Raw genomic sequence first — 24,244 nt, 5'->3', positions numbered from 1 at the left:
AGTCACAGAGCTGCCTGGCAGTTCTGGAGTTAAGCATGGCCCTGGAGAAGCTGAAGTCCAGGGGGCACCTGCATCTGCATGGCCGGAATCAAGTCCATCACTTATTCTCTTCTTCCCTCCAAACTGTCACTGTAAGATCCTGCTCTGCCACTTACTAGCTGTTCAGGCAAGTTACTTAATGTTTCTGAGCCTCAGTAAATACCCCTGCCCTGGCCTTCCGTGGCCTTTCCTTGTCTCTCCGCTATGCTGGCCCTGCCATTCCCTGGTTCTGCCTTGGCCCTGACCTTCTCTGGCCCTATCTTGGTTCTGTGATATCCTAGTCCTGCCTCAACCCTGACATTGCCCTTACCCTATCCTGGCCTGACATGGCCCTCCCTACACTGGCCATATCCAGCCCTGGTCTTAAACTACCCTGGCTCTAATTCTGATGTGGCCCTGCCCTTGCCTTAGCCCACCCCAGGCCCTGCCCTTCCGTGGGCCCTGCTGTCCATGTACCACCCCTGACCATCTTTGTCCCTGCCCTGCCATCCCCTGGCTCTGTCCTCACCCTACACTGTCCCTGCCTTGCTTTGCTTCTGTGCTACCCTAGCCCTGGCTTGCCTAGGCCCTGAGCTTGGCTAACCTTGCCTTTTCCCAAGCCTTGACCTTTCCATGTCCCTGTCCTTGCCCTGGTTTTCCCCTGCTTCTGGACCTCTCCTGGCCCACTCTTGGTCTTGTGATGTCCCTAGCTGTGACCCTGCCCTTGTTTTTTTCTCTAGTCATCACCCAGCCTGTTTGCCCTCATCCGGCCCTGACTGGGCATTGTTCTACCCACTTCCCTGGCCCTACCCTAGCCCTGTCTTGGCCATGTTCTACCCTGTCCCTTCAATGGACCTGTGCTGGCCATGGCTTGATTCCTGCTGCTCCTGCTGACTCTGATCCTGCCATGGCACCAGGCCTGCCAGTGGTCACTGTCCTGGTCCTGTTCTGGCTCTGACCTGGTCCTGCTCTTTCTTTGCTTTGGCCCCAAAATTGCCCTTTCCTGGTGCTGGTCCCAAGTCTGGCCCTTCCCTGGAGCTTCTCTGGGCATGGTGAGGAACCTGTGCCTTCATTGGACCAGCCCTGCCTTTGTCTTGTGCTATCCTGGCCTGGCTCTGCCTTGTTGCAGTGCTGACATGGCCCTGCCATGGCCTGGCCCTTCCACTGCCCTGTCTGACCCTGCCCTAGTTGTGCCCTGTCCCTGAATATCCTTGGTCCTTCCTTGGCTTTGTCTTTGATGTAACCCTGACTCAGCCCTGGACCTTCCCTGACCCTGCCTCAGCCCTAGCACTTAGGATTCACTGTCACTCAACCCTGGAACTACCTGGCACTGCCTTGGCACTTGCTCTGCCTTCTCTATGGCCTGGCTCTGGTCCTGCACTGGCCCTTGCCCTGTCCCTGGTCCTGCAATATTCCTGGGCCTGGCGCTGTGCTTGTCCAGGCACTGACCTACCATGGCCCTGCTCTTCTGTGCTCTGGCCTTGCCCTCAATCTGCATTGGCCTTGCACTGGTCCTGTTCTAACCTGACTCTGCCTTGGCCCTGGCCCTGGCCCTGCCTTCTCCTCGAAGTTGCCCTGGTCTTACACCTTGTCTCCTCTGTCCATGACCTGGTCCTGGCCCTGACCTCCTCTGCCCTGTCCCTGCCATGCTGTGCCCAGTACTTTCCCTAACCCTGTTTCTAGCCCTGCCCCTGCTATGGCCCTCACTTGCTTTTAGCCATGCCCTGTGTTACCTCTGCCCTGGCACTACACTGTTTGTATCCTGCACTGGCCCTGTCTTTGCCTTGTCCTCGTGCTGCACTGGCCCTGCCTTTACCCTGGAACCTCTCTGGCCCTGCCCTTTGTCTGGCTCTATCCCTGACCCAGCCTTGGCCTGACCCTATCCCTGACCTAGCCTTGGCCTGGCCCTATGGTGGCTCTGGCCCCCACTGGCTGTGCCTTGGCACTGGACCCACCATATGCTTGCTTGGCCTTGGCACTGGACCCACCGTATGCTTGCTTGGCCCTGGCCCCTCTTGGCCCAACATTGTCCCTGAACCTGCCACAGGTATGACATGGTGCTGACCCTGCCTTACCCTGGTTCTGCCCTGGTAATGCCCTGGCCCTACCCTTCTCTGACCCTGCTTAGCTCTATGTATCGTAGTCCTGCCTTGGCTCTGATCTTGATCTGACCTTCCCTACCCTGGCCTTGCCTGGCTCTGGCCAAGGCCTTTGGTCTGTGCTGGCTCTGGTTCTGACCTGGCCTTCCTCTTGCCTTCACCCCTGACCCTGCCTTTTTCCTGGCTCTTCTCTGGCCTTGTCATCGTCCTGGCCCATTTCTGACCCTTTTTATGGGCTCTTTCCTGTCCATATCCCAGCCCTGGCTTTCCATGTTCCTGCCCTGCCATCATCTGGTCCTTTACCGATCCTGTCCTGGCACTGGTCCTAGCTTGCCTTGGCTCTGCGCTACCCTAGCCCTGCCCTATCCTGGTCTTGTGCTGGTCCAGGCCTTCACCTGCGCCAAGCCCTGACCCTGCCATGTCCCTGTACTGGTCTTGGCCCTGTCGTGTCACTGGTTGTGGCCCTGCCCCTAGTTTTTCCCTGGTTATGACCCAGCTCCGGGCCTGCCCTAGCTTTGGCTTTGTCTTGGTTCTGGTTCTGCCCTGACCAAGGCCTGACTAGGCACTGAATTACCCACTACGCTACCCTACACTGCTCACATGCCAGGGCCCTGCTCTGGCTCTGGTTCTGTCCTGGCCCTGACTTGCCCATGGCCCTCACCCTGTCAGTCATCATGCCATAGCTCTGACCCTCATTTGGTCCTGGTCCTGGTCCTGTTCTGACTCTGGCCTTGCCCTGCTTCTGGCCCTGCAACTGCCTTGGCCCTGAGGCCTCCATGGCCCTTTCCTTGGCCCTCTGCTATGCTACACTTGTCCCTGCCACGGACCAGTCATGCCACTGCCCTATCTTACCCTGCATGGTTTGTGCCCTGGCCCTGCCCTTCACCCTGCATTAACCCTGCACTGGCACTCTCTCCCTTGGCAGAGCCTTGGCCATGGCCATGCCTTCTCCTTGGCCCTGGCCCTGCCCTGTTGCACTCTGTTCTGGCCCTGTAGCGGCCCGCCATAACCTGGCCCTATTCCTAGTCCTACCCCAGCTATTACATTGCCCTGCTTTTGACTATGCCTTGTAATATTCAAATCTTGCCCTTCCTCAGTCCTGGTCCTATCCTGGCCTTGTACTGCCCTGTCCCTGCTTTTACTTTGTCCTGGTTCTGACTTGGTCCAGCCCCTGCTCTGGACCCACCCTGTTCCTGCCTTCTCCTTGGCTTTGCATTTACTCTGTCCCTGTCCTTGTCCCAGCCTTGGCCTCAGTCCCAACCCTGACCCTGTGTTCGTCCTGGCCTGGCTCTGACCACGTGCTATCCCAGTCCTGTCCTGGCCCTGACCTCACCCTGGTCCTGGCCTTGCCCCTTTGACCTGGTCCTGCCCTACCTTGGTCTTCACCCTGACCCTAGCCCAGACCTCGCTTGCTCTGTTGCCAGGCTGCAGTGCAGTGGTGAGATCTCAGCTCACTGCAGTCTCCACTTCCCGGGTTCAAGTGGTTCTCCTGCTTCAGCCACATGAGTAGGTAGTACCATGGCCAGCTAATTTTGTATTTTTTGTAGAGACGGGATTTCACCATGTTGGCCAGGATGGTCTTGATCTCCTAACGTTGAGATCCACCTGCCTAGGCCTCCCAAGGTTCTGGGATTAGAGGCATGAGCCCCTATGCCTGACATAAATTTTCATTTTTTGTAAAGATGGGGACTTCCTATGTCACCCAGGCTGGTCTAAAACTCCTAGGCTCAAGCAAACTTCCAGCCTTGGCCTCCCAAAGTGCTGGAATTACAAATGTGAGCCACAGCACCTAGGCTGTTTTGTGTTACTGTTGACGTTTTAAATAAACCAGCTTTGGCTGGGCATGGTGGCTCACTCCTGTAATCCCAGCACTTTGGAAGGCTGAGGTAGGCAGATCAAGAGGTCAGCAGATCCAGACCATCTTGGCCAACATGGTGAAACCCCATCTCTACTAAAAATACAAAACAATTATCTGGGTGTGGTGGTGCGTGCCTGTAGTCCCAGTTACTCAGAAGGCTGGGCCAGGAGAACCACTTGAACCCAGCAGGTGAAGGCTGCAGTGAGCTGAGATCACAAGACTATGTCTGAAAAAATAAAACAAAATAAAATAAACCAGCTTTACTGAGGTATCATTCACATACAATCTACCCATTTATTTATTTTTATTTTATTTTTTGAAATAAAGTTTCACTCTTATCACCCAGGCTGGAGTGCACTGGTGTGATCTCAGCTCACTGCAGCCTTGGCCTCCCAGGTTCAAGCAATTTTCCTGTCTCAGCCTCCCATGTAGCTGGAATTACAGGTGCCCGCCATTCCACCTGGCTAAATATTGTATTCTCAGTAGAAACAGGGTTTCATCATGTTGGCCAGTGCTGGGATTACAGATGTGAGCCACTGTGCCCCACCCAATTTACTTACTTAGTTTACACTTTAAGGTACAACCATAACCACAACCATCCTGACTATACAGGGCTAGGAGGAGACTGCAGAGAAGCAGGGTTTGGTGGCAAAAGTGAGGTACAGGCCAGGGGACTGGCTCCCCAAGACTCACCCATGAAGTTACGCTTATTGGTGGCATCCATGCTGTTGAGAGTGATGGTCCCAATGTTGAGTTCTGGATGGTGGGAAGAAGTAGGGCTGGGATGGAGCACAGGGAGTGGCCTCCTCTCCCCCAACCAGGCTGCCCAGTCCCCTCCTCCTGGAAAGAGGATCAGGGCAGGCAGGATGGGAGCTGGGGTGAGGCATCTTTTGCACAGTCCTAGGAAGGAGGCAGGAGCCCTGAGTCTCTCAGTACCAGGCACCCATGCCATGGAAGACCTCAGTGCCCATGGGCAATAAATGAAGGTTTCACCAGGAGCCATAGGCCCCAGCCTTCTGTTCTCAGGTGAGGCTTCATGTCCTGGCAGGTGCCGAGGATGACTCCCCTTAGGGAGGAGGAGAAGGACATCTCACTTGCTCAGAGAAGCTCTCAATCCGCAACCAAGGGGACTGCCCAAAATTGCCCCACTGCAGGGACAGGGATTCATAGGGACCAGAGCTCCTCACAGGCAGACCACCTCCGCCCCACACACCCCCAACAGAACCAAGTTCTAGTTGCCAGGGCAACCACCTGGAGCTCAGCCCCTTCCCTGGCCCAGTTGAATTGGGTGCACACTTATCCCCAAGTGTCCCTAGAACGCTTATCCCCAAGCACCGAGTCACCTTGGGTGCAGGACCCTGGTCTCCTGACAGATGTTCCCATATGTCATGCTGAGGGCAGCAGGTTGGGCTGGCCAGGAACCTCACTGGAGAGCTCTGGCCCTGCTCAGGAACATTCACTGGCTTGGACATCCCCATCTTAGTGAGAGCTGGGGTTCCATGCAAGGTCCCCCTCTGAGCAGATAAACCTGACTTTCTGTCCCATTCTGCCCTTCCCAGCTCATCTGTCAATCCTTAAGGCTATGTAGCAGCTACCTCCATCATGCCCTCAAAGCACTGGAGCCTCACCCACCTCCCCAGGGGCAGGACACCGATCCACTTCTGCACCTCCAACAGCCACTCAGAGTCTTGGGTCAGTGCCATGGTGTGGCTGTGGAAAGCCAGGGCAGGAGGGTCAGGGCAGCCGGGGTCTTCCCCTCCAGCATGGCCCCTGCACCTCACTCAACTCACCTCAGAATCCAGTGGCTCCAGTGGAGGGGCTTGGCCCTCTGCAGATGGCTGTACCCTAGGAAGAGGACATCATGTTCCCTGTGGGAGAGGAGGAGCAGGGGCTCGGGTGGAGGCTGAGCAAGGTCTGCTGGTGACACTGGAATCCTGCAGGCCTGGGTCACCCCTGAAAGAAGTGTTGTCCTACAGCACTGCACCTGACTGAGGGATCCAGGATCTCCCAGGAGAAATTGCTCTCAATGAATAAAGAGGCCAGATGTGTGGCCATGTGAACCATGCACTGGACCTGAGCTGTGAGGCTCCTGGGGTGAGGCTTTGCAGGAACACTCAAAGCCTGAGCCTCTGTCACTCAGCATCTCTGAGTGGGAGCCAGAAAAGGGGAGGAGGTCAGTGTCGAGTATGACTTGGCCATGGGAGGTTTCGTTTGAGGACCCAAGAAATAGCTGGGGCTCATAAAGAGCCGCTCCAAGCAGGTGGGACACCCTAACCCTTCGTTCAAGTCACGATTTTTGTATTTTTAGTAGAGGCAGTGTTTCACCATGTTGGCCAGGCTCGTCTCGAACTCCTGACCTCAAGTGATCCACCCACCTCCGCCTCCCAAAGTGCTGGAATTATATGCATGAGCCACTTCACCCGGCCTTTTTTGTTTTAAATAAACCAGCTTTGCTGAGGTATCACTCATATATAATTTACCTATTTAAAGCTTGCACTTTAGTGTACAACCATCACCAATTTTAGAACATTTTCACCATCCCCTAAACAAATTCTATACTCAAGGCCAGGTATGGTGGCTCAAGCCTGTAATGCCAGCTCTTTGGGAGGCGAAGAGGGAAGGATCACTTGAGGCTGGGAGTTCAACCAGACTGAGTCACATAATGAGAACCCATTTCCACAAAATATTTTAAAAATTCACAGGGTGTGGTGCACACCTGTGGTCCTATCTACTCAGAAAGCTGAGGTGGGAGGATCCTTTGAGTCCAGGAGTTTGAGGCTGCAGTGAGCTATGACTGAGCCACTGCTCTCCTGCCTAGGTGACAGGGCAAGAAATCATCTCTGAAGACAACTTAAAAAATAAAAAATGTGGCCGGGTGCAGTGGTTCACGCGTGTAGTCTCAGCACTTTGGGAGGCTAACGTGAGCAGACCACAAGATCAGGAGATTGAGAACATCTTGGGAAACGGTGAAATCCTGTCTCTACTAAAAAATACAAAAATTAGCTAGGCGTGGCATGAACCTGTAGCCCCAGCTACTCTGGAGGCTGAGACAGGAGAATCACTTGAATCCAGGAAGCAGAGGTTGCAGTGAGCTGAGTGCCACTGCACTTTAGCCTGGGCGACAAGAGCAAAACTCTGTCTCAAAAAAAAAAAGTTAAAAATTTAAAATTTAGGCCAGGTACAGTGGCTTATGCCTGTAATCCCAGCACTTTGGGAGGCCAAAGTGGGCAGATCACCTCAGCCCAGGAGTTTGAGAGACCAGCCTGGCCAACTTGGCAAAACCCATCTCTACTGAAAAAAAATACAAAAATTAGCTGCATGTGATGGCACTCCCCTGTAATCTCAGCTACTTGGGAGGCTGAGGCACAAAAATCACTTGAACCCAGATGGTGGAGCTGGCAGGTAGGAGAGATCGTACCATTGTACTTTAGACTAGGCAACAGAGCGAGACCCTGTCTCATAAAAAAAAAAAAAAAAAAAAAATTAAAGAAACCCTGAACTGAGTAGCAGACACTCCCTGTTCCTCCTAGCAGCCTCACCCCACCTCCAGGGTGACAATTTGTGTGCCCTTGTTTCCCCCCAGGTCTGAGAAACAGGGGTCACAGGGAGTTGAGGAAGAGAAGGGGTCTCTGACAACACATGATGACGCCTCAGCAGCTCCCCCTCCAGGTCTGCAAGGAACAAACCCAAACCCAAAGACACCAGGTCCCAGAAGCCAAAGCCTGGGATGAGGCCAGGAGGAGGCAGCCTTTGGCTCTGTCTTTCGCCAGATGGGCTGGGTGGGGACACGGAATATGGGATGGGAGACCGGGGCACAGGCAGGGTGGAGAGAGACTCTGGCTGCTCCAGGCACAGCCAAGATAGTGCCTTAGCTTCCTTCCCTCAAATCCGTAAAGGGTGAGTTTTCCTTTTACTTTTTATTTTTTGAGATGCAGTCTCAATCCGTCTCTTAGGCTGAAGTGCAGTGATGCAATGTCAGCTCGCTGCAACCTCCGCCTTTCAGGTTCAAACAATTCTCCAGCCTCAGCCTCCCACGTAGCTGTGATTACAGGTGCACACCACCATGTCCAGCTAATTTTGTCCTTTTAGTAGCGACAGGGTTCCACCATGTTGTTCAGGCTTGTCTTGATCTCCTGAGCTCTGGTGATCCTCCCACCTCTGCCTCCCAAAATGCTGAGATTACAGTTGTGAGCCACCACACCAGGCCCTGTGAAGCATGAGTCTTCCCTGACTGCTGGGCTAGACTGGCATGGACTCGAGTATTGGGGCCTGCAGGAAATGCCCCACTCCTGGCTGCTCTGCCTCAATCCTAGAGTGCTGGGATGCCCCTGTTCCCCAGGGCCTGGCACCCACACCCTGTTCGGCCCTGCCACCTAGATCTGCTGTTAAGGCTGCCATCACATCTGTCTCTGTTCTGTGGCTGTCCTTGGTGAACTCACACCTCTGTCCATTCCACCATGGTCCTGATGAGCTCCCAGAGGAGACCCAGGAGCATGGAGCAGGTCTGCAGCATCCACAGCCTGAGGTCTGTGACCACCTGTGTGAGGAGGAGGTGGTGCTCAGGGAGGCTGACGTGCTGCTTCCCTGGGGAGCCAGGACCCTGCTGAGCTCTAACTGCACCCTGGGCTCCCCAAGATTGGGACAGCATGGAGCAGAGGGCTGGAGAAACTAGAGGCACCTGATCATTCCAGCTGTGTCCCGTGTGCAGTTTCCCTGCATTTTTGCCAATAAGCTGAGCTCCTGGAGGCGAAGGTAGGCACGGGGTCACAGTTTATATGCCCACAGGGGTCAACCCTTTGGGCATATAGACTGTGCCAACATCAGCCCTGTCAACCTCCCTTCCTACCCCAGGGCTCTAGGTCTTGCCCAAATCTCTCACCATTTCTGCTGAGGCCTTTTTTTAAAAAAAATAATTTTTTGTAGTTATAGAATCTCACTGTATTGCCCAAGCTGGTCTCGAACTCTTGGCCTCAAGTGAAGCTCCCACGTCAGCTTCCCAAAGTGCTAGGATTACAGGCATGAGCCACTGCTTCTGGCCCATGTCCTGAGGTCTCCGCTGCTGTCTGCCAATGGAGAAGTAAACAAAATGATGGTGCTAATGCTCAAAGTGGCCCAGGGCCAGGTGGAGAAGGGCGTCCAGGAAAGAGATGGGGCTCCAGGGGTCTTACCTTCAGGTGGTGCTCTTTGGCTGTCCTCGTCATTGGGGTTGAGTCTGAAGGTGCCCTGGGCCCACACCTTAATCACCTATAGCGGGGTGGCAGCAATGCTGGGGGTCAGGGGAACAGGTATCAGCAGCCAGGAGAGCCCCTGCCCTGGTCCTACCCTATCCCCATGGCTGATTGTCACTGTCCAGTAGCTAAGTCCTGGAAGCCCACCCTGGGAGGGGGCATCTTGGGCCCAGCACACTTTCACGCATGAGCCACGGCAGCAACAGGGTCATTAAAGGATGGAGGGAGGCACACAGTTAAGCAGGATTAGGATATATAATTAGTTCAATGTGAAACCACAGACAGGCAACACTACTATTTGCTCAGCCTGGGGGCACAGGAAGGGGCCTCAGGTGGGGCTTGGGCCATGGGAGTACCTCATAATCTGCCTGTTCCTTGAGTATGATGTGTACCAAGGGGAGGTGGAGTGAGGGCAGCACCGTGGGGAAGGGACAGGATTGCCACCCTGAGCTGTGTGACCTTAGACCAGACCCCTCTTCTCCAAGTGAGGCCAGCCAAACAGGTGATTCTGGGAGTCAGTGCCTGACAGTCTGGATTTTAGCTTCATGGGTGGATGGGAACCTGTGAGAGTTGAGAGATGCTGGGAGAAACTTTTCCTGGGAGAGCTTTCCAAACAGAGCCACCCTGGGCCCCACTGAGAAAGGATCCTGCCGGAAGCCTTCACCACTGTCTTTCTCCACACCGGTGGTGATGGTGTCATGGATGTAGGTGGTGGGTGTCGTGTACAGAACCACAGACCGCTGTAGTCCTGCCGAGTTGAAGAAGTCAAAGTCTGTGTTCTGGACAAAGTAACCCTTAGGATATCTAGGGTGGGAGAACTGTGGTTCACTGGGTCCTTGCTGTGGGTCCTTTGACCTCAGCTGGAATGTCTCCACAGCCTCCCCAGACCCAGGGCCTCCAACCTTCAAAGGCCACCCTATCCCTAGCAGGACGACCATGGGGTGGAGCGGGAAGGTGGGTACAGGGAGTGGAGGCAGGATGGTATCCACTTGGAGGTGTCAGTCATGTAGCAACAGTCCCTGTTGGCAGGGGGAAGGGGGTGAGTGTGTTCTTGATGGTGATAGTGATGTGGAGGTGGGAGGGCAGGGTCCCCACCTGGACCAGGCTGGTGATGTTGGCCTTGAAGGGGAGGTAGACCTCCTCATGCTCTAGCACATCAACCCCGTTCACCCACAGCAGACACAGGAGATATGGGGAGGAGGTGGCAGTTCAGGGCATGAGGAGGGTCCCTGCTATGGGATACTCCCTCACACAACCTGCAGCATGGGGCTCAGAGGCCTGCCAGCCACATGGGAGAATGGCATCCCAACGGGGTAGATCAGGCCACCTATCCCTCTAAACAGGGCACAGACCCCAGGGCAGGGCAGGACAGGGTCCCCACCATCCCACCCCAGGAAGACAAGCTGTGGCTGGCAACCGGAGGTCCCATGTTGTTCAGCAACAATGCTCACCCACCTGCCCTACCTGCTCCTGGCCGCACTAACCATGATGGCATAGGAGTGGGCACTGCCAATCCTCAGCACCCTCTTGTGCACAGGTCCTGGGTCCACCGCTCCAGCAGGGTCACCTCCAGTTCACACCACACCCAGCCGACAGAATGCCACAGCTGCCAGTCCTAGTCGATGTCGTTGAAGCTGGAGGGAACCAGCATGTCCAGGGTGGGGCCCGTCTGCACAGAGAAGGGCCAGGCTCAGCTTCTAGGCCCCCAAAGGGATCCAAAACCAGCACACTTCTCAGTTGTGCCCCCAGGCCTAGCACAAGCCCTGGCACATAGTGGGACTCTTGGTGGAACAGACAGATAATTTGCAGGTGACAGGTCAACTGCCAGGGCAGTTTGTGCACCTGGGCCAGTGGGGCTAGGAGTTCCTCCTTGGAGTGGATGGGGACTCCGAGTATCTCCCTGAGATGGGGCCCAGTATCTCCCGAGACAGGGGTGAGCCCAGGGCCACATCCCAGCCCCAGGCAAGAAGGTTCAGACCCATGACTAAGAGGCAGATGACCCACTGCCTGGCAGGGAGGAAGGCTGGTTGGCGGATGGGGGGGCTTTGCTTAGCACACTGTGAGTGGGGCTCATGCTGGCACCCAGCCCTCTCCTCTATTCCTCCTATACTGAACGCCACAGTCAGAGAAAGAGGATGCAGAGAAGGCAAAAGCGGCCCAGACATCAGCCCAACTTCTCTGCTGACCACATCCAAGTCACGAGGGGAGCAGGGGTGGCGTCCTTGACCTGATACCACGTCCTGTCCTCTATTTGAACCTTGGAAACCAAGGTACTCTCCTGCTTCAGTAGAGCTGACCTCAGGATGTCTAAACTGTCTCCTCTCGGGTCCCTAGACCCAGCTCTGTGCAGGGCATGCTGCTCTGGTCAGCTGAATGTTTGAGTGGCTCATACCTGTAATCAGTGCTTTGGGAGATCACTGCAGGAGGTAAGAGGATGGCTTGAGGCCAAGAGCTCAGGACCAGCCTAGGCAACGTAGTGAGACCCTACATCTAAAAAAGGTGTGTGTGTGTGTGTGTCGTTTTTAATTAGCCAGGCGTGGGGGACCCAACTAACTTGCAAAGCTTGCTAGAAGATAGCTTGGGCTCTGAAGACAGGATTGTGCCACTGCACTTCAGCCTGGGCGACAGGGCCAAACCCAGTCTCAAAAAAATTGCTAAATATTAAAAATAAACATTAAAAAGAAGGACACTGCCTGGGCTCAGTTTTTGCCTCCAAAGGGTGCTCGGCAGGGGCGCTTCCTCCCCCCACCCTGCTTCCTCTGCCCTGGCCCTCCCAGGTCCCCATCTCCCAAACCCATGCCCCCAAGCCTGTTGACCTTTAACCCTCCTCCAGGCCCCCAACTCCGGGGTGCCCAGGGGAAGGCCCCACTCACTTCCCCACTCTTTCGGGCACCTCCCGGCTCTGCCCCGAGCCCTCACCTCCCGCAGCAGCTGCGGCTACCACTGCTCCTGAAGTCCTGGTGCCCGTAGCCGGGGAAGACGGCGTGGAAGCTGCCGAGGCTGTCCAGCGACTTGTGCTCCCCTGACGGGCTTTCCCGGGGGTAACGGCATCCCGCCTTGAAGCACCTGTGCGCAACCCCACAACAGCAGCCGAGCACCGCCCACACCACCGCCGGCCCTGGGCCACGCTTCCGTCTCTGCCGCTCAGGGGCGGGGCTAACGGCAGTGTGGGCAGAGCCTGGCGGGTGGGTGGCGTGACGTGTTGAAGCCGTCGGAGCCATGTTGGTTAAGGGCGAGTGCCAGTCCTAGAGAGGCTGGGCAGGGCCAGGTGCTGCACAGTGGGGCTGGCAGCTGAGAACCCTGGGCTAGGCCTTTGGGGAAGCAGGACCCTCCTCCCAACCAAGAAGGGCGAGGTCTGTTCCCCACCCTGGCCCAAGCTGGACGATCCAGGGGCAGGCCAGGACAGAACCCCTGAGACATGTGGGATTCCTGTTTTTCTTTTTTCTGGGATGGAGTCTCACTCTGTCACCCAGGCTGGAGTGCAGTGGCGCAGAGTCACTGCAACCTCTGCCTTCCGGGTTCAAGTGATTCTCCTGCCTCAGTCTCCCAAGTAGCTGGGATTACAGGCTCCTGCCACCACGCTGAGCTTTTTTGTATTTTTAATAGAGATGGGGTTTCACCGTGTTAGGATGATTTTGATTTCCTGACCTTGTGATCCACCTGCCTCAGCCTCCCAAAGTTCCCCTGTTTCTTCAAGGAACACCTCCACTCACTTTCCCCAGACGGACTCCAAGCAGGGTCCAGAGGAGCCTCTTCCAAACCTGCCGGGTGCAGCCTCTTGCAGGGATGCAGGTCCTTGGGATGCAGCCCAAGCCTTGACCCCTGGGCCTCTAGGGCCCTTACCCTAACCCAGGGGTCAGGAGCAACCTCTTGGCCTTGCAGGCACATAAAGATGCAGGGAGAGAGGCTGGGCAAAGTGGCTCAGGCCTGTAATCCCAGCACTTTGGGAGGCTGAGGTGGGTGGATCACTTGAGGTCAGGAGTTTGAGACCAGCCTGGCCAACATGGTGGAACCTGTTAGTTTCTACCAAAAATACAAAAGTTAGCTGGGCATGGTGGTGGGCACCTGTAATCCCAGCTATTCGGGAGCCTGAGGCAGGAGAGTCACTTGAACCCTGGAGGTGGAGGTTGCACTGAGTCAAGATTGTGCCATTGCACTCCAGCCTGGGCAATAGATGCCATCTCAAAAAATAGAAAATAAAAAGTTTATTTTAAAACTTTAGAAATAACCAGGTGCTATGGCTCATGCCTGTAATCTTAGCACTTTGGGAGGCCAACACAGGTGGATCACAAGATCACAGGATCAGAGGTCAGGGTGAAACCCTGTCTCTGCTAAAAATACAAAAATTAGCCAGGCATGGTGGCACATACCTGTAATCGCAGCTACTCAGGAGAAAGGAGAATCACTTGAACCCAGGAGGCGGAGGTTGCAGTGAGCCGAGATTGCACCACTGCACTTCAGCCTAGGCAACAGAGCAAGACTCTGTCTCAAAAAAAAAAAAAAAAAAAAAAAAAAGCCAAGTCGGGTGTGGTGCCTCACACCTGTAATCCCAGTACTGCGAGAGGCTGAGGCAGATGGATCACTTGAGGCCAGGAGTTGGAGACCAGCCTGGCCACAATGGTGGAACTCCATCTCTAATAAAAATAAAAAGATTAGCTAGACGTGGTGTTAGGCTTGTAATCCCAGCTACTCTGGAGGCTGAGGCAGGAGAATCACTTGAACCTGGAAAATGGAGTTTGCAGTGAGCTGAGATTGCACTACTGCACTCCAGCCTGGGGGACAGAGCAAGACTCTGTCTAAACAAACAAACAAACAAACAAAAAACTAGCTGGTTGTGGTGGTGTGTGCTTATAGTCCCAGCTACTTGGAAGGCTGAGGCAGGAGGATTGCTTGAGCTCAGCAGTGGGAGGCTGCAGTGAGCTGTGATGGCAAACTCTGTCTCTACTAAAAATACAAAAATTAGCTGGGTGTGGTGGTAGGTGCCTGTAATCCTAGCTACTCAAGAGGCTGAGGCAGGAGAATTGCTTGAACCTAGGAGACAGACGTGGCAGTGAGCCAAACTCACATCATTGCACTACAGACTTGATGACAAGAGCAAGATTCTATTTCAAAAGAATAAATAAAATGAAGATGAAGGAAGAAAAAGAAAGAGGAAAGGGGGTGGAGGAGAACGAGGAGAAGAAGAAAAACAGCCAGAGGAGGGGGAGAAGAAGAAACAGCTGGGGGTGATGGCTCATGTCTGTAATCCCAGCAATGGAGGAGGGGGGGGAGAGGGAGGGGAGCAGGAGGAGGAGAAAGAGGAGGAGGAGTAAAAAGAACAGCCAGAGGAGGAGGGGAAGAAGAACAAACAGCCGGGCGTGATGGCTCATGCTTGTAATCCCAGCTATGAGGGGTGGGGGAGGAAGGGGAGGGGGAAGGGGAGGGGAAGGGGAGGGGGAGGGGAGGGGGACGGGGAGGGGGAAGGCAGAGAAGGAGGAGGAAAAGGTGGAGAAGAAACAGCAAGGTGTGGTGGTTTATGCCTGTAATCCTAGCAATGAGGAGGAGAAGGAGAGACAGCCAGGAGCCAGGCACAGTGGCTCATGCCTTCCATCCCAGCACTGAGGAGGAGGAGAAAGAGGAGGTGGTGGAGGAGGAGGAGAAGAAACAGGCGAGGTGGCACACATTTGTAATACAAGCTACTTGGGAGGCTGTGGCAGGAGAATCACTTGAACTTGGGAGGTGGAAGTTGCAGTGAGCAGAGATTGCACCACTGTATTCCAGTCTGGGTGACAGAGCGAGACGCCATGTCAACAATAATAATAATTTGTGAAGGATTTCACCATGTTGGTCAGGCTTGTCTTGAACGCATGATCTCAGGTGATCCACCAGCTTTGGCCTCCCAAAGCGCTGGGATTTCAGGCATGAGCCACCACCCCTGGCCATCTGTCACTTATGCCTTTGCTTAGCTCAGGGAATATGCATTTTCCAGCAGAGGAAGCATCAGATATGCACTAGTCTTAGGTGAGCAGAAGGATGACTTGAGTTTAGTAAAGATTTTGGTGCTCACAAGAATTCTGTAGCAGACAAACTGGGTGGGAGGTGGTTTGGCTTCAGGACCCTCTCAATGAGATTATGAACGCTCAGAGGGTTTCTCACATTATCTCCTCAAAAGTCAGACTTGCTTTTTAGGAACCTCCTGGAGTCTATCTCTGTGGAGTCCCCCTAACAAAGACCTCCTGAAGTCTTGGGGACTTTGTGGCGTCCCCATAATGGAGATTAGAAGGGTAACAAGATTCGCTCTTGTTACCCAGGCTGGAGTGCAATGGCACGATCTCGGCTCACTGCAACCTCCGCCTCCTGGGTTCAAGCAATTCTCCTGCCTCAGCCTCCCGAGTAGCTGGGACTCAGGAGGTGTGCGCCACCATGCCCAGCTAATTTTTGTATTTTTAGTAGAGACGAGGTTTCACCATGTTGACCAGGATGGTATCAATCTCTTGAACTCGTGATCCTCCTGTCTCAGTCTCCCAAAGTGCTGGGATTACAGGAGTGAGCCACTGCGCCCGGCCTTGACATTTTAACTTTTTTACTTCCCCATGTACACATTCAGATATCACATTCTATAAAATCAGTATATTCACCATTGCATTGAGAAATTGTGAAGTAGTACTTTTATCAGTCATTAGAATACATTAAATATAGATGCAACTCAATTAACGTTCACTATTATAATAACAGAGAAAGTATCTTAAAGTCCAGAGTGGTGAGAAATACACATATGATAAATGCATATTGAAATCTGAAAATGTAAATAGAGTATATTATTATTTTTGTAGCTTTTATTAACATGAGGAAGAGGTGGAAATATAATCCGAGAAAAATAATATTTAAAAAGTAAAGGATATGTTTTACATATGTTGCTCTGTATAACATCATTGGGGAAGGTGAAGTGAAAAAAGATAGATAAGAAAATAAATTTCAAAAAAAATTTTAGGAATTGGTAGTAATTAAATCTGTTTTCCAAAAATTTAAAAGGTGAAAAAGGGAAAGCTGTAGTTTTAGAATATTCCTAGAATATTAGCAAATAATAGATTGTGAATGTTACATTAGCATGTTTTATTTTTTATTATTTTAGTAATGAGAGTTTTTGAATTATTGTCAGGTTAATAGGCAAAATACAGTAAATTATTAAAGATGGGAAAATGGAATACTGTTTTTCAACTGTCAAATCAGAAAAGACTTCAAATGATAAAACAACAATGGAAATGGTGCTGTGAGATGAAGTTGTTAACCACATGTGATTATTGCCCACCTGAGATATTTCTGCAAATTGCTATGTGTTAAGATATCTTAGTTTTTATATTTATTCCATTTTGATATAAATACTTTAGACATGTTAAGATAAATAAAATGTGTACTTAAAATTCATTTCACCTTTTCACTACCTCTTAAATTATGGATACTAGAAAAGTTTAAAATCACCCTTTTGGCTCACTTTATATGTCTTTTGAACAGAGCTAGTCTATGGTTTGTAGTGTAGAGAATGTAATATTTTTTCACATTTTATGTTTGCAAATAAATATTGAAAATAAAGACATATACATCAAAATGGCTAACAGATTTTTTCAAATTTTAAATATTTTCCCATCTCTCTATCAACTGATTAAAACTCCTTTGTAGGTAAGAGTGACAAACATGATGATTGCTGAGCATTGGTTCTACCTTCTGAATACTAAGCCATAGCTCAGGTCAAAGTGCCTGTGTATGCCTCTTTTGATGGAGTAAGTTAACTCTCAGAAGGCTCTCAATTTAGCCAGCTACGGAAAATGGTGGTAGATGCTACTACACAACTTTTCCATTTCAATTCATGCTGGAATGTGTTGTTACTTGCTTTTCTGGATTTTTTTTTGCTCTTCCACAGACACATATGCATATATGAATTTTATAACTAAAACCTATAAATTTTAAGTAAAAAATAATTCAAATCTCCCATAATAAGATGTAGGACTAAGATATATTAACGAAGTAATTTATTATATATCTAATAGGGTAGCAATATTAAACTATTTTGGTACTCAGTTTTTTTTTTTTTAATTAAACCATATGAAATAGTAACAGCAGTTTACAAAAGTACAAAATGTTGAAGTTGTGATGGGGAAACTGGATGCTTGCCTGGTTTACATTTCAACCCCTGCAGCAGTGTTGAAGGCACATCTGCTGAATGATAAGACACAGAGTTTGTATTTCTTCCTGGCTACTTACAAGAAAATATAACTGGAGGGTAGTTGTGAAAGCATACAAGTATAATTTAAAAATTAAAAAAAAAATTGTCAAATATAAGTGTAACTCTGTTTAGGAAATTTAAAGGTAATTGCATTTTATCATTAAAAAATAATATCCAACTTTGCTTTCTCCAGCTCCAGTAAAGTGAGATTTACTATCCTGTATTACTATTGATAGGAATATTTATTTTTACTATGACAATGAATACTACTATCAATATTACTTCAACTACTATCTCTACTATTAGTAAAGTTACTATACAGTTACTATTACATAAGTCAGACCAGAGGCTTATTTTATGTATTTTTTGTCTGATTCCAAGAGTTTTTAATTTGTATTCAACTGTTTGATATGATCACAGAGTTTTTCAATCATTATTTCCCCCTTTCCAACCAAAAAAAGGAGCATAAACATAATTTTGTGGATAAAAAGAGTATTTTTACTTTTAAAAATAGTTAAATCCTTTTACAATCAGTCTTAAAAAATTAGAAATACAGAAATTTAATGGCTTTCCATACACTTCAGCAGCCCCATGCTTCACTCTACCAATGAACAGGAGAGAGCTTTCAGAGGTATTGAATATGTCTATTGCTGTGACTGTGATGATGGTTTCATGGAGATTTGCATCTGTCTAAACTTATAAAGTCAAATACATTAAATATATACAATATTTTTATATAAAAATTATTCCTCAATATAACTCATAAATAAAAAATAGTGGTCCCCAAAAGAAAAACATTAGACCTTTTATCTACTTATTTTACTTAAAATTACTTACTTTGAATATCAGAAGCTTCGATTGAGAATATCGCCATGATTAGCACATGATAATGCCATAGCAGAAGTATTTTATCAAGTGAATTAACCTCACTGCTTAGGAACATATGGATCTTGTGTTCTTGTTCTAATTTAAGCTCTACTTTTTTTCCTTCTTTAATATGGACATTGGCCATTCAGTACCTTATCTCCTTACATTAGCTCTGGGTAATAATATACATGTGACTTTTTCCCATTTTTTTACTTTAATCTCAGAACTTGTGTTTTCATCACTTCTTATTTTGTTGCCAACTGTAAGTGAAATTGTTTAATTTTAGTATTAAACCTATTCTGAGACATATTCCACTATATGAGATTATTTTACACTGACTATGATTATGCCAGAAATCAATGTATAATCTTCAATTTTATCTTTATGTCTCTGGAAGTTAAAATTGCAATGTATAATTCTGTTTTATATTATTCAGGAAGACACACACATTTCTTGTCACTAAGGTCTGTCATCAAGAGGTCTTAAAAGAGGCCTTTTTATTAATTGTGCCATCTAAATTAGCTTTCCCATCAATTCTGAAGCTATTTGTAGTCGAAAGTAATGAGTGTCTCAGATGCTACTTCATAAGGTTCAAAGTAATATATTAGAAAATCAAAGTAAAACTGTGATAAGTAAAAATGTCATTGAACTTCAGATACCAATACTGCCAAGGCAGTTATTTTTTTTTTTCTGAAATTTAAAGAAAAAAATTATTGAAGATCTGAAAAACAATTCCTAGAAGATTGAATTTTCCAGAAAACTAGCTGCATAATGCATTGCATCTATCATGTTAAAACATGCATTAGACACAAATACAAAAACTATGAAACAAGCCACCATTCTTCAGCAATTTGAGCAAAGATAAAATGCCTAAGTAACAACATGAATGACTTGCAAAGGATGGGCTCTTTACTTTAAGCACCACAAAAAAAAAAAAAAAAAAAAAAAAAAAAAAAAAAAAGGAGCACAAATGAATGAGTGTCTTCAGTTATATACACTGAATTGAACCTTTGGCACTAGGAATCAGAGCATTTTGTCACATAGCATTAACACGTATTATAAAAGTGCGTAGTGTCAAAGGAAGAGAACCACCAGCATTCAAAAGCAGCTTTGTCAACTAGGCAATAAAACACTCTACAGCATATCTCTCTGTTGTCCATCATTGAATACACTGGCAGCAACTTTAAAATGAAAAAAAAAAAGAAAGAAAAGAAAAAAGGAGCTATTACCCCTTTTATTTTCTCTGTTTAAAATCTAACAGAAAACAAACATCAATTGTTATATGTTAACATCTCCAAAGCACATGGTTTGTACAAGAGATAGACTAAGAACAAAAACGTGTTTACAGAGATGCAAACGTGAGTGAGTGAGAGCTCCTCTCACACAGCTTTCTGACGGTACTCAGGAGGAGCCACTTCATAGTCACTGGCACTAAACAAAGTTGCAGAATTCTTTGCCAGGTACTTGAGGAAATCGTGAAGATAATTCAGTAATAAAGCAAGGCTTTTCTCATCCAGAGGTGTACAGGTCAACATTGCTCCAATCCGTACAAATAGTCTCAGCAGATGTGGTGCTCCATACACCTGGGACATGGATGCATCAGGGTGATCTGCAAGAATTTCAGCATACTGTGTTCTCTCAAATTTGTAGAGTAGCTGGGTACCCAACATTACACTGAGGTATTCTTTTATCCCTGCCACAAACTCATTAACTGCATATTCCTTATTGTCTGTGTTTCCATGAGATTTCTTGTAATTTGCATAATCCTCAAGAATGGAATCCACATTCTCCTTGGCAGGAAGATAAAAGAGCTGCTTTTGCCTGATAATTAAGTGCTAGTCATCAACAAGCCACGGTTTCAGTTCTTTAGGAATCTTTAACTTCAACTCTGTTCATGAATGTTTCCTCATTTTTAACAGTAGGATCTACCTGGGCCCTTTTCTTCGGAGGAGGCTGAGGAGTCTCACTGGTACTGCCACCATCTCCATTTCCTGGTGTTTTCTGTTTGTTCTTTTCTGTTTTCACTTCAACATTTTTCTGTTGCAGACCAGATGTTTTCTTTCCTGGGGCAGCCCCTCTCATCTTCCCCTCTGCATACTGCTCCTGATTGGCTTTTTGAAGTTCTCTCTGTTTCTGCAAATTTGTGTCCACATATTTGAGTACTTGGCTCTCTGAAACCCACTCATCCTTTTTATTCCAATCACCGTAATGTATGAAGTATTTCACTTGTTTGTCCTTTATGGCAACCTTTACACACTTTGCTTGATACAGAAGAGGCCCACAAAAGCACAGAACTCACTCACCCTCCTGGAATTTAGGCTTAGGGTCCTGCTTCAGCATCATTTATAAGTGATTCGCCACCTCCTCCTTCTCCCACCACCGCTGACTACCACCCCCTACTCTCTACCCCTCCAAGGCAGTTATATCAAATAACAGTTACATTTTTGATGTTATTAACAATCGTCAATTTAATTATGTTAAAGGTTGTCCCCTGTTGTTTAATAATGGGTATTAATATATAGGTCAAAGATAAATATTTATCATAAAATGTAGACAGTTGCTGGAAGATGTGAAAAAATAAGATTTTAAAACTTGCTTTTCTATTGAAGAATGCAATATTCATGCCTCAAGTCTGTTAAAGGAAGCAAGACACAATTTATTCATGTTTTTTTTTTTTTTTTTTTTTTTTTTTTTTTTTTTTTTTTTTTTTAGTTTTATAGAAAAAAGTGAAGTAACTATCATTAGGGAATACGGGAATTGTTTATTGGCATTCAATATGAGGAAGAGGTTCCCCAGTTAAATACATTATTCCTATTAAAAATAGGAAGATAGATACAAGGATATCACAGAGACGGAACCATTCTCTCCATTTAAGAAATGATACAGACTGTGAGTGGGGGCTCACTCCTGTAATCTCAGCACTTGGGGAGGCCAAGGCAGGCAGATCATGAGGTCAGGGGTTTGAGACCAGTCTGTCCAACATGGTGAAATCCCATCACTATTAAAATACAAAAAAAAAAAAAAATAGCCAATGTGGTGGTACGTGCCTATAGTCCCAGCTACTCAGGGAGGCTAAGGTAGGAGAATCACTTGAACTGGGGAGGCAGAGGTTGCAGTGAGCCTGAACTATGCCACTGCATTCCAGGCTGTAGACAGAGTGAGACTGTCTCAAAAGAAAAAAAAAAAGATGTAGGAAACAATAATATTTCAGAAAACTTAATTACAAATTTGGATATATTTATGAAGTAATTTTAGATTCCTTTATCACTAACTTATCCCCAAATTGGTCAATGACACTTAAGGATGTGAACAAAGCTGATGTTGACATAGAATGTGTTATAATAGCAACTTGTTTACTCCCAAAGAAAATAAATCATATTGTTTTGTTGTAATTAATAAGTTGTGTTTTCAGCAAATTTAAAAATCCAGACTTTTGTTAAAGTAGACAGAGAATTCCCTATTTAATAAATGGTATTGGGAAAACTGGCTAGCCATATGCAGAAAACTGAAAATGGACCTCTTCCTTACACCTCATACAAAATTAAGTCAAGATGGATTAAAGACTTAAATGTAAGACCTAAAACCATAAAAACCCTAGAAAACCAAAAAACCTAGGCAACAGCATTCAGGACATAAGCATGGGCAAAGACTTCATAACTAAAACACCAAAAGCAATGGCAACAAAAGTCAAAATTGACAAATGGGATCCAATTAAACTAAAGAGCATCTGTGTAGCAAAAGAAACTATCATCAGAGTGAAGAGGCAACCTACAGAATGGGAGAAAATTTTTGTAAACTATCCATCTGAGAAAGTGCTAATATCCAGAATCTACAAGGAACTTAAACAAATTCACAAGAGAAAAAACAACCCTATCAAAAAGTGAGCAAAGGATATGAACAGGCACTTCTCAAAAGAAGACTTTCATGTGGCCAACAAACATATGAAAAGAAAAAAAAAACCTCATCATCACTGGTTATTAGAGAAATGCAAATCAAAACCACAATGAAATCATCTCAGGCTAGTTAGAAAAGTGATCATTAAAAAGTCAGGAATCAACAGATGCTGGAGAGGATGTGGAGAAATAGGAACACTTATACGCTGTTGGTGGGAGTGTAAATTACTTCAACCATTGTGAAAGACAGTGTGGCAGTTCTTCAAGGATCTAGAACTAGAAATACCATTTGACCCAGCAATACCATTACTCGATATATACCCAAAGGATTATAAATCATTCTATTATAAAGACACATGCACACATATGTTTATTCCAGCACTATTCACAATAGCAAAGACTTGGAATCAACTCAAATGCCCTCAATGATAGAATGAATAAAGAGCATGTGACACATATACAGCATGGAATACTATGCAGCCATAAAAAAGGATGAGTTCATGTCCTTTACAGGGACATGAATGAATCTGCAAACTATCATTCTCACCAAACTGACACAAAAACAGAAAACCAAACATTGCATGTTCTCGCTCATAAGTGAGAGTTTAACAATGACAACATATGGACACAGGAAGGGGAATATCATACACTGGGGCCTGCTGGGGGTTTGGAGGCTGGAGGGGTATTGCATTAGGAGAAATACCTAATGTAGATGATGGGTTGATGTGTGCGGCAAACTACCATGGCACATGTATACCTATGTAACAAACCTGCACCTTCTGCACATGTATCTCAGAACTTAAAGAATAATAATAAAAATTAATTTAAAAAGTAAACATCAAATGTTCAAAAAGCAAAGATTAATAAATCAAAAACAAATTTTCCCTTATTTTAATAATTACTCTCGACTAGTGGAAAATATGTTACCTTCACTTGCTTGTAGTTGAATTTCACATATGCTATTTGTGTTAGCTATAGTTGTGATAGAGACTACTCAAAAATTTCTGCTAAAAGTTTGAATGAGGGTGATGAGCAATCTTATTTAAAACCAAAAACAGTGCTTATAGAAAATAATTTATAATTTCGTATCTCCTTAAAAAATTCTAAATATCTAAAAATGCATCTCTAGGTGGAAAATTTCAATGAATCAATAACAAAGTTTTGAATTAACAAGTTATTATAGTAAGTTTCCAGGATATGATATCAAAAGACAACCATTTTTCTATATACCAGCAATGGACAATTGAAATTTGAAATTAAAATTATAAAACCATTTAAATTTGCATCAAAATATAAATGCTTAGGAATAAATCCAACAAAATATGTACAGAATTTATATGAAGGAAACTTAGAAAACTGTGAAGAAGGAGAGCCATTTTCATGGTTAGGATGACTCAATATTATTAGGCTGTATAATTCTTTTCACTTTATAGATTCACAGATATTTTTAAAACTATATTCTTAACAACATTATTCACAATAGTCAAAAGATGGAAGAAACCCAAAAATTCACTGATGAATAATGGATAATGAAAATGTGGTATACAGATATAATGAAATATTATTCAGTCTTAAAAATAAAAAGAATTCTGAGACATGCTACACAAAGAATAGATAAACCTTGAGGACATTATGCCAAGTGAAATATCAGACAAATGCCATATGATTCCACTTGCATAAGGTATCTAGACTAGTCAAATTTATTGAGACAGACAGTTGAGTACAGAGCTTGGTAGGGATGAGAGGAGGGAAGAATGTTGAGTTATTGCTTAAAGAATATAGAGTTTTATTTGGTGTAATTTTTTAAATCTTGAAAATAATAGTGGCAATGGTTATGCTAAATTTTGAACGCATTCATGGCTACAGAATGGTACATTTATAAGTGGTTCAAATGGTGAATTTTATGTTATGTTAATTTTACCACTATTAAGAAATCAAAACAAATGAATATGAGTTAATAATAGACAATATTTATAACAAGAGAGACTAAAGAATGTACTTATAATTAAGTTAGACTTTTAAAGATGTACCTTCTGGAAGAAAAGAGGGAAAGTAAATGAAGTAAGGAGGCAAAGTTTGTA

General features: G+C 46.8%; 1 protein-coding gene and 2 pseudogenes across 1 annotated transcript; all 3 read right to left on the bottom strand.

The window, feature by feature from the left end:
* Nucleotides 1-5,555: 5,555 nt before the first annotated feature.
* Nucleotides 5,556-9,365, bottom strand: LOC141584935 (argininosuccinate lyase-like). Its single transcript, XM_074401910.1, has 6 exons — nt 9,351-9,365; nt 9,144-9,219; nt 8,654-8,715; nt 8,415-8,512; nt 5,766-5,843; nt 5,556-5,685 (listed from the first exon to the last, which is right to left on the bottom strand). The coding sequence occupies exons 1-6, from the start codon at nt 9,363-9,365 to the stop codon at nt 5,556-5,558; spliced, it is 459 nt and encodes a 152-aa protein (XP_074258011.1).
* Nucleotides 9,366-9,718: 353 nt separating this feature from the next.
* LOC141584934 (beta-glucuronidase-like) lies at nt 9,719-18,277 on the bottom strand (annotated as a pseudogene).
* Nucleotides 18,278-19,649: 1,372 nt separating this feature from the next.
* Nucleotides 19,650-20,387, bottom strand: LOC101036195 (mortality factor 4-like protein 1 pseudogene; annotated as a pseudogene).
* Between the last annotated feature and the right edge of the window lie 3,857 nt (nt 20,388-24,244).

Source organism: Saimiri boliviensis, chromosome 6 (assembly GCF_048565385.1).
Source record: "Saimiri boliviensis isolate mSaiBol1 chromosome 6, mSaiBol1.pri, whole genome shotgun sequence".
Lineage (NCBI taxonomy): Eukaryota > Metazoa > Chordata > Mammalia > Primates > Cebidae > Saimiri > Saimiri boliviensis.
Note: the sequence above shows the minus strand (reverse complement) of the source record. Positions and strands in the feature narration are given on the sequence as shown.

Coding starts and splice junctions, on each gene's coding strand:
- LOC141584935 (XM_074401910.1), bottom strand. Junction 8,513..8,653: donor GACACAGCTGGAATGATCAG/GTGCCTCTAGTT, acceptor CTCCTCACACAG/GTGGTCACAGACCTCAGGCT. Junction 5,844..8,414: donor ATGGTGGAATGGACAGAGGT/GTGAGTTCACCA, acceptor CCTCTCCCACAG/GGAACATGATGTCCTCTTCC.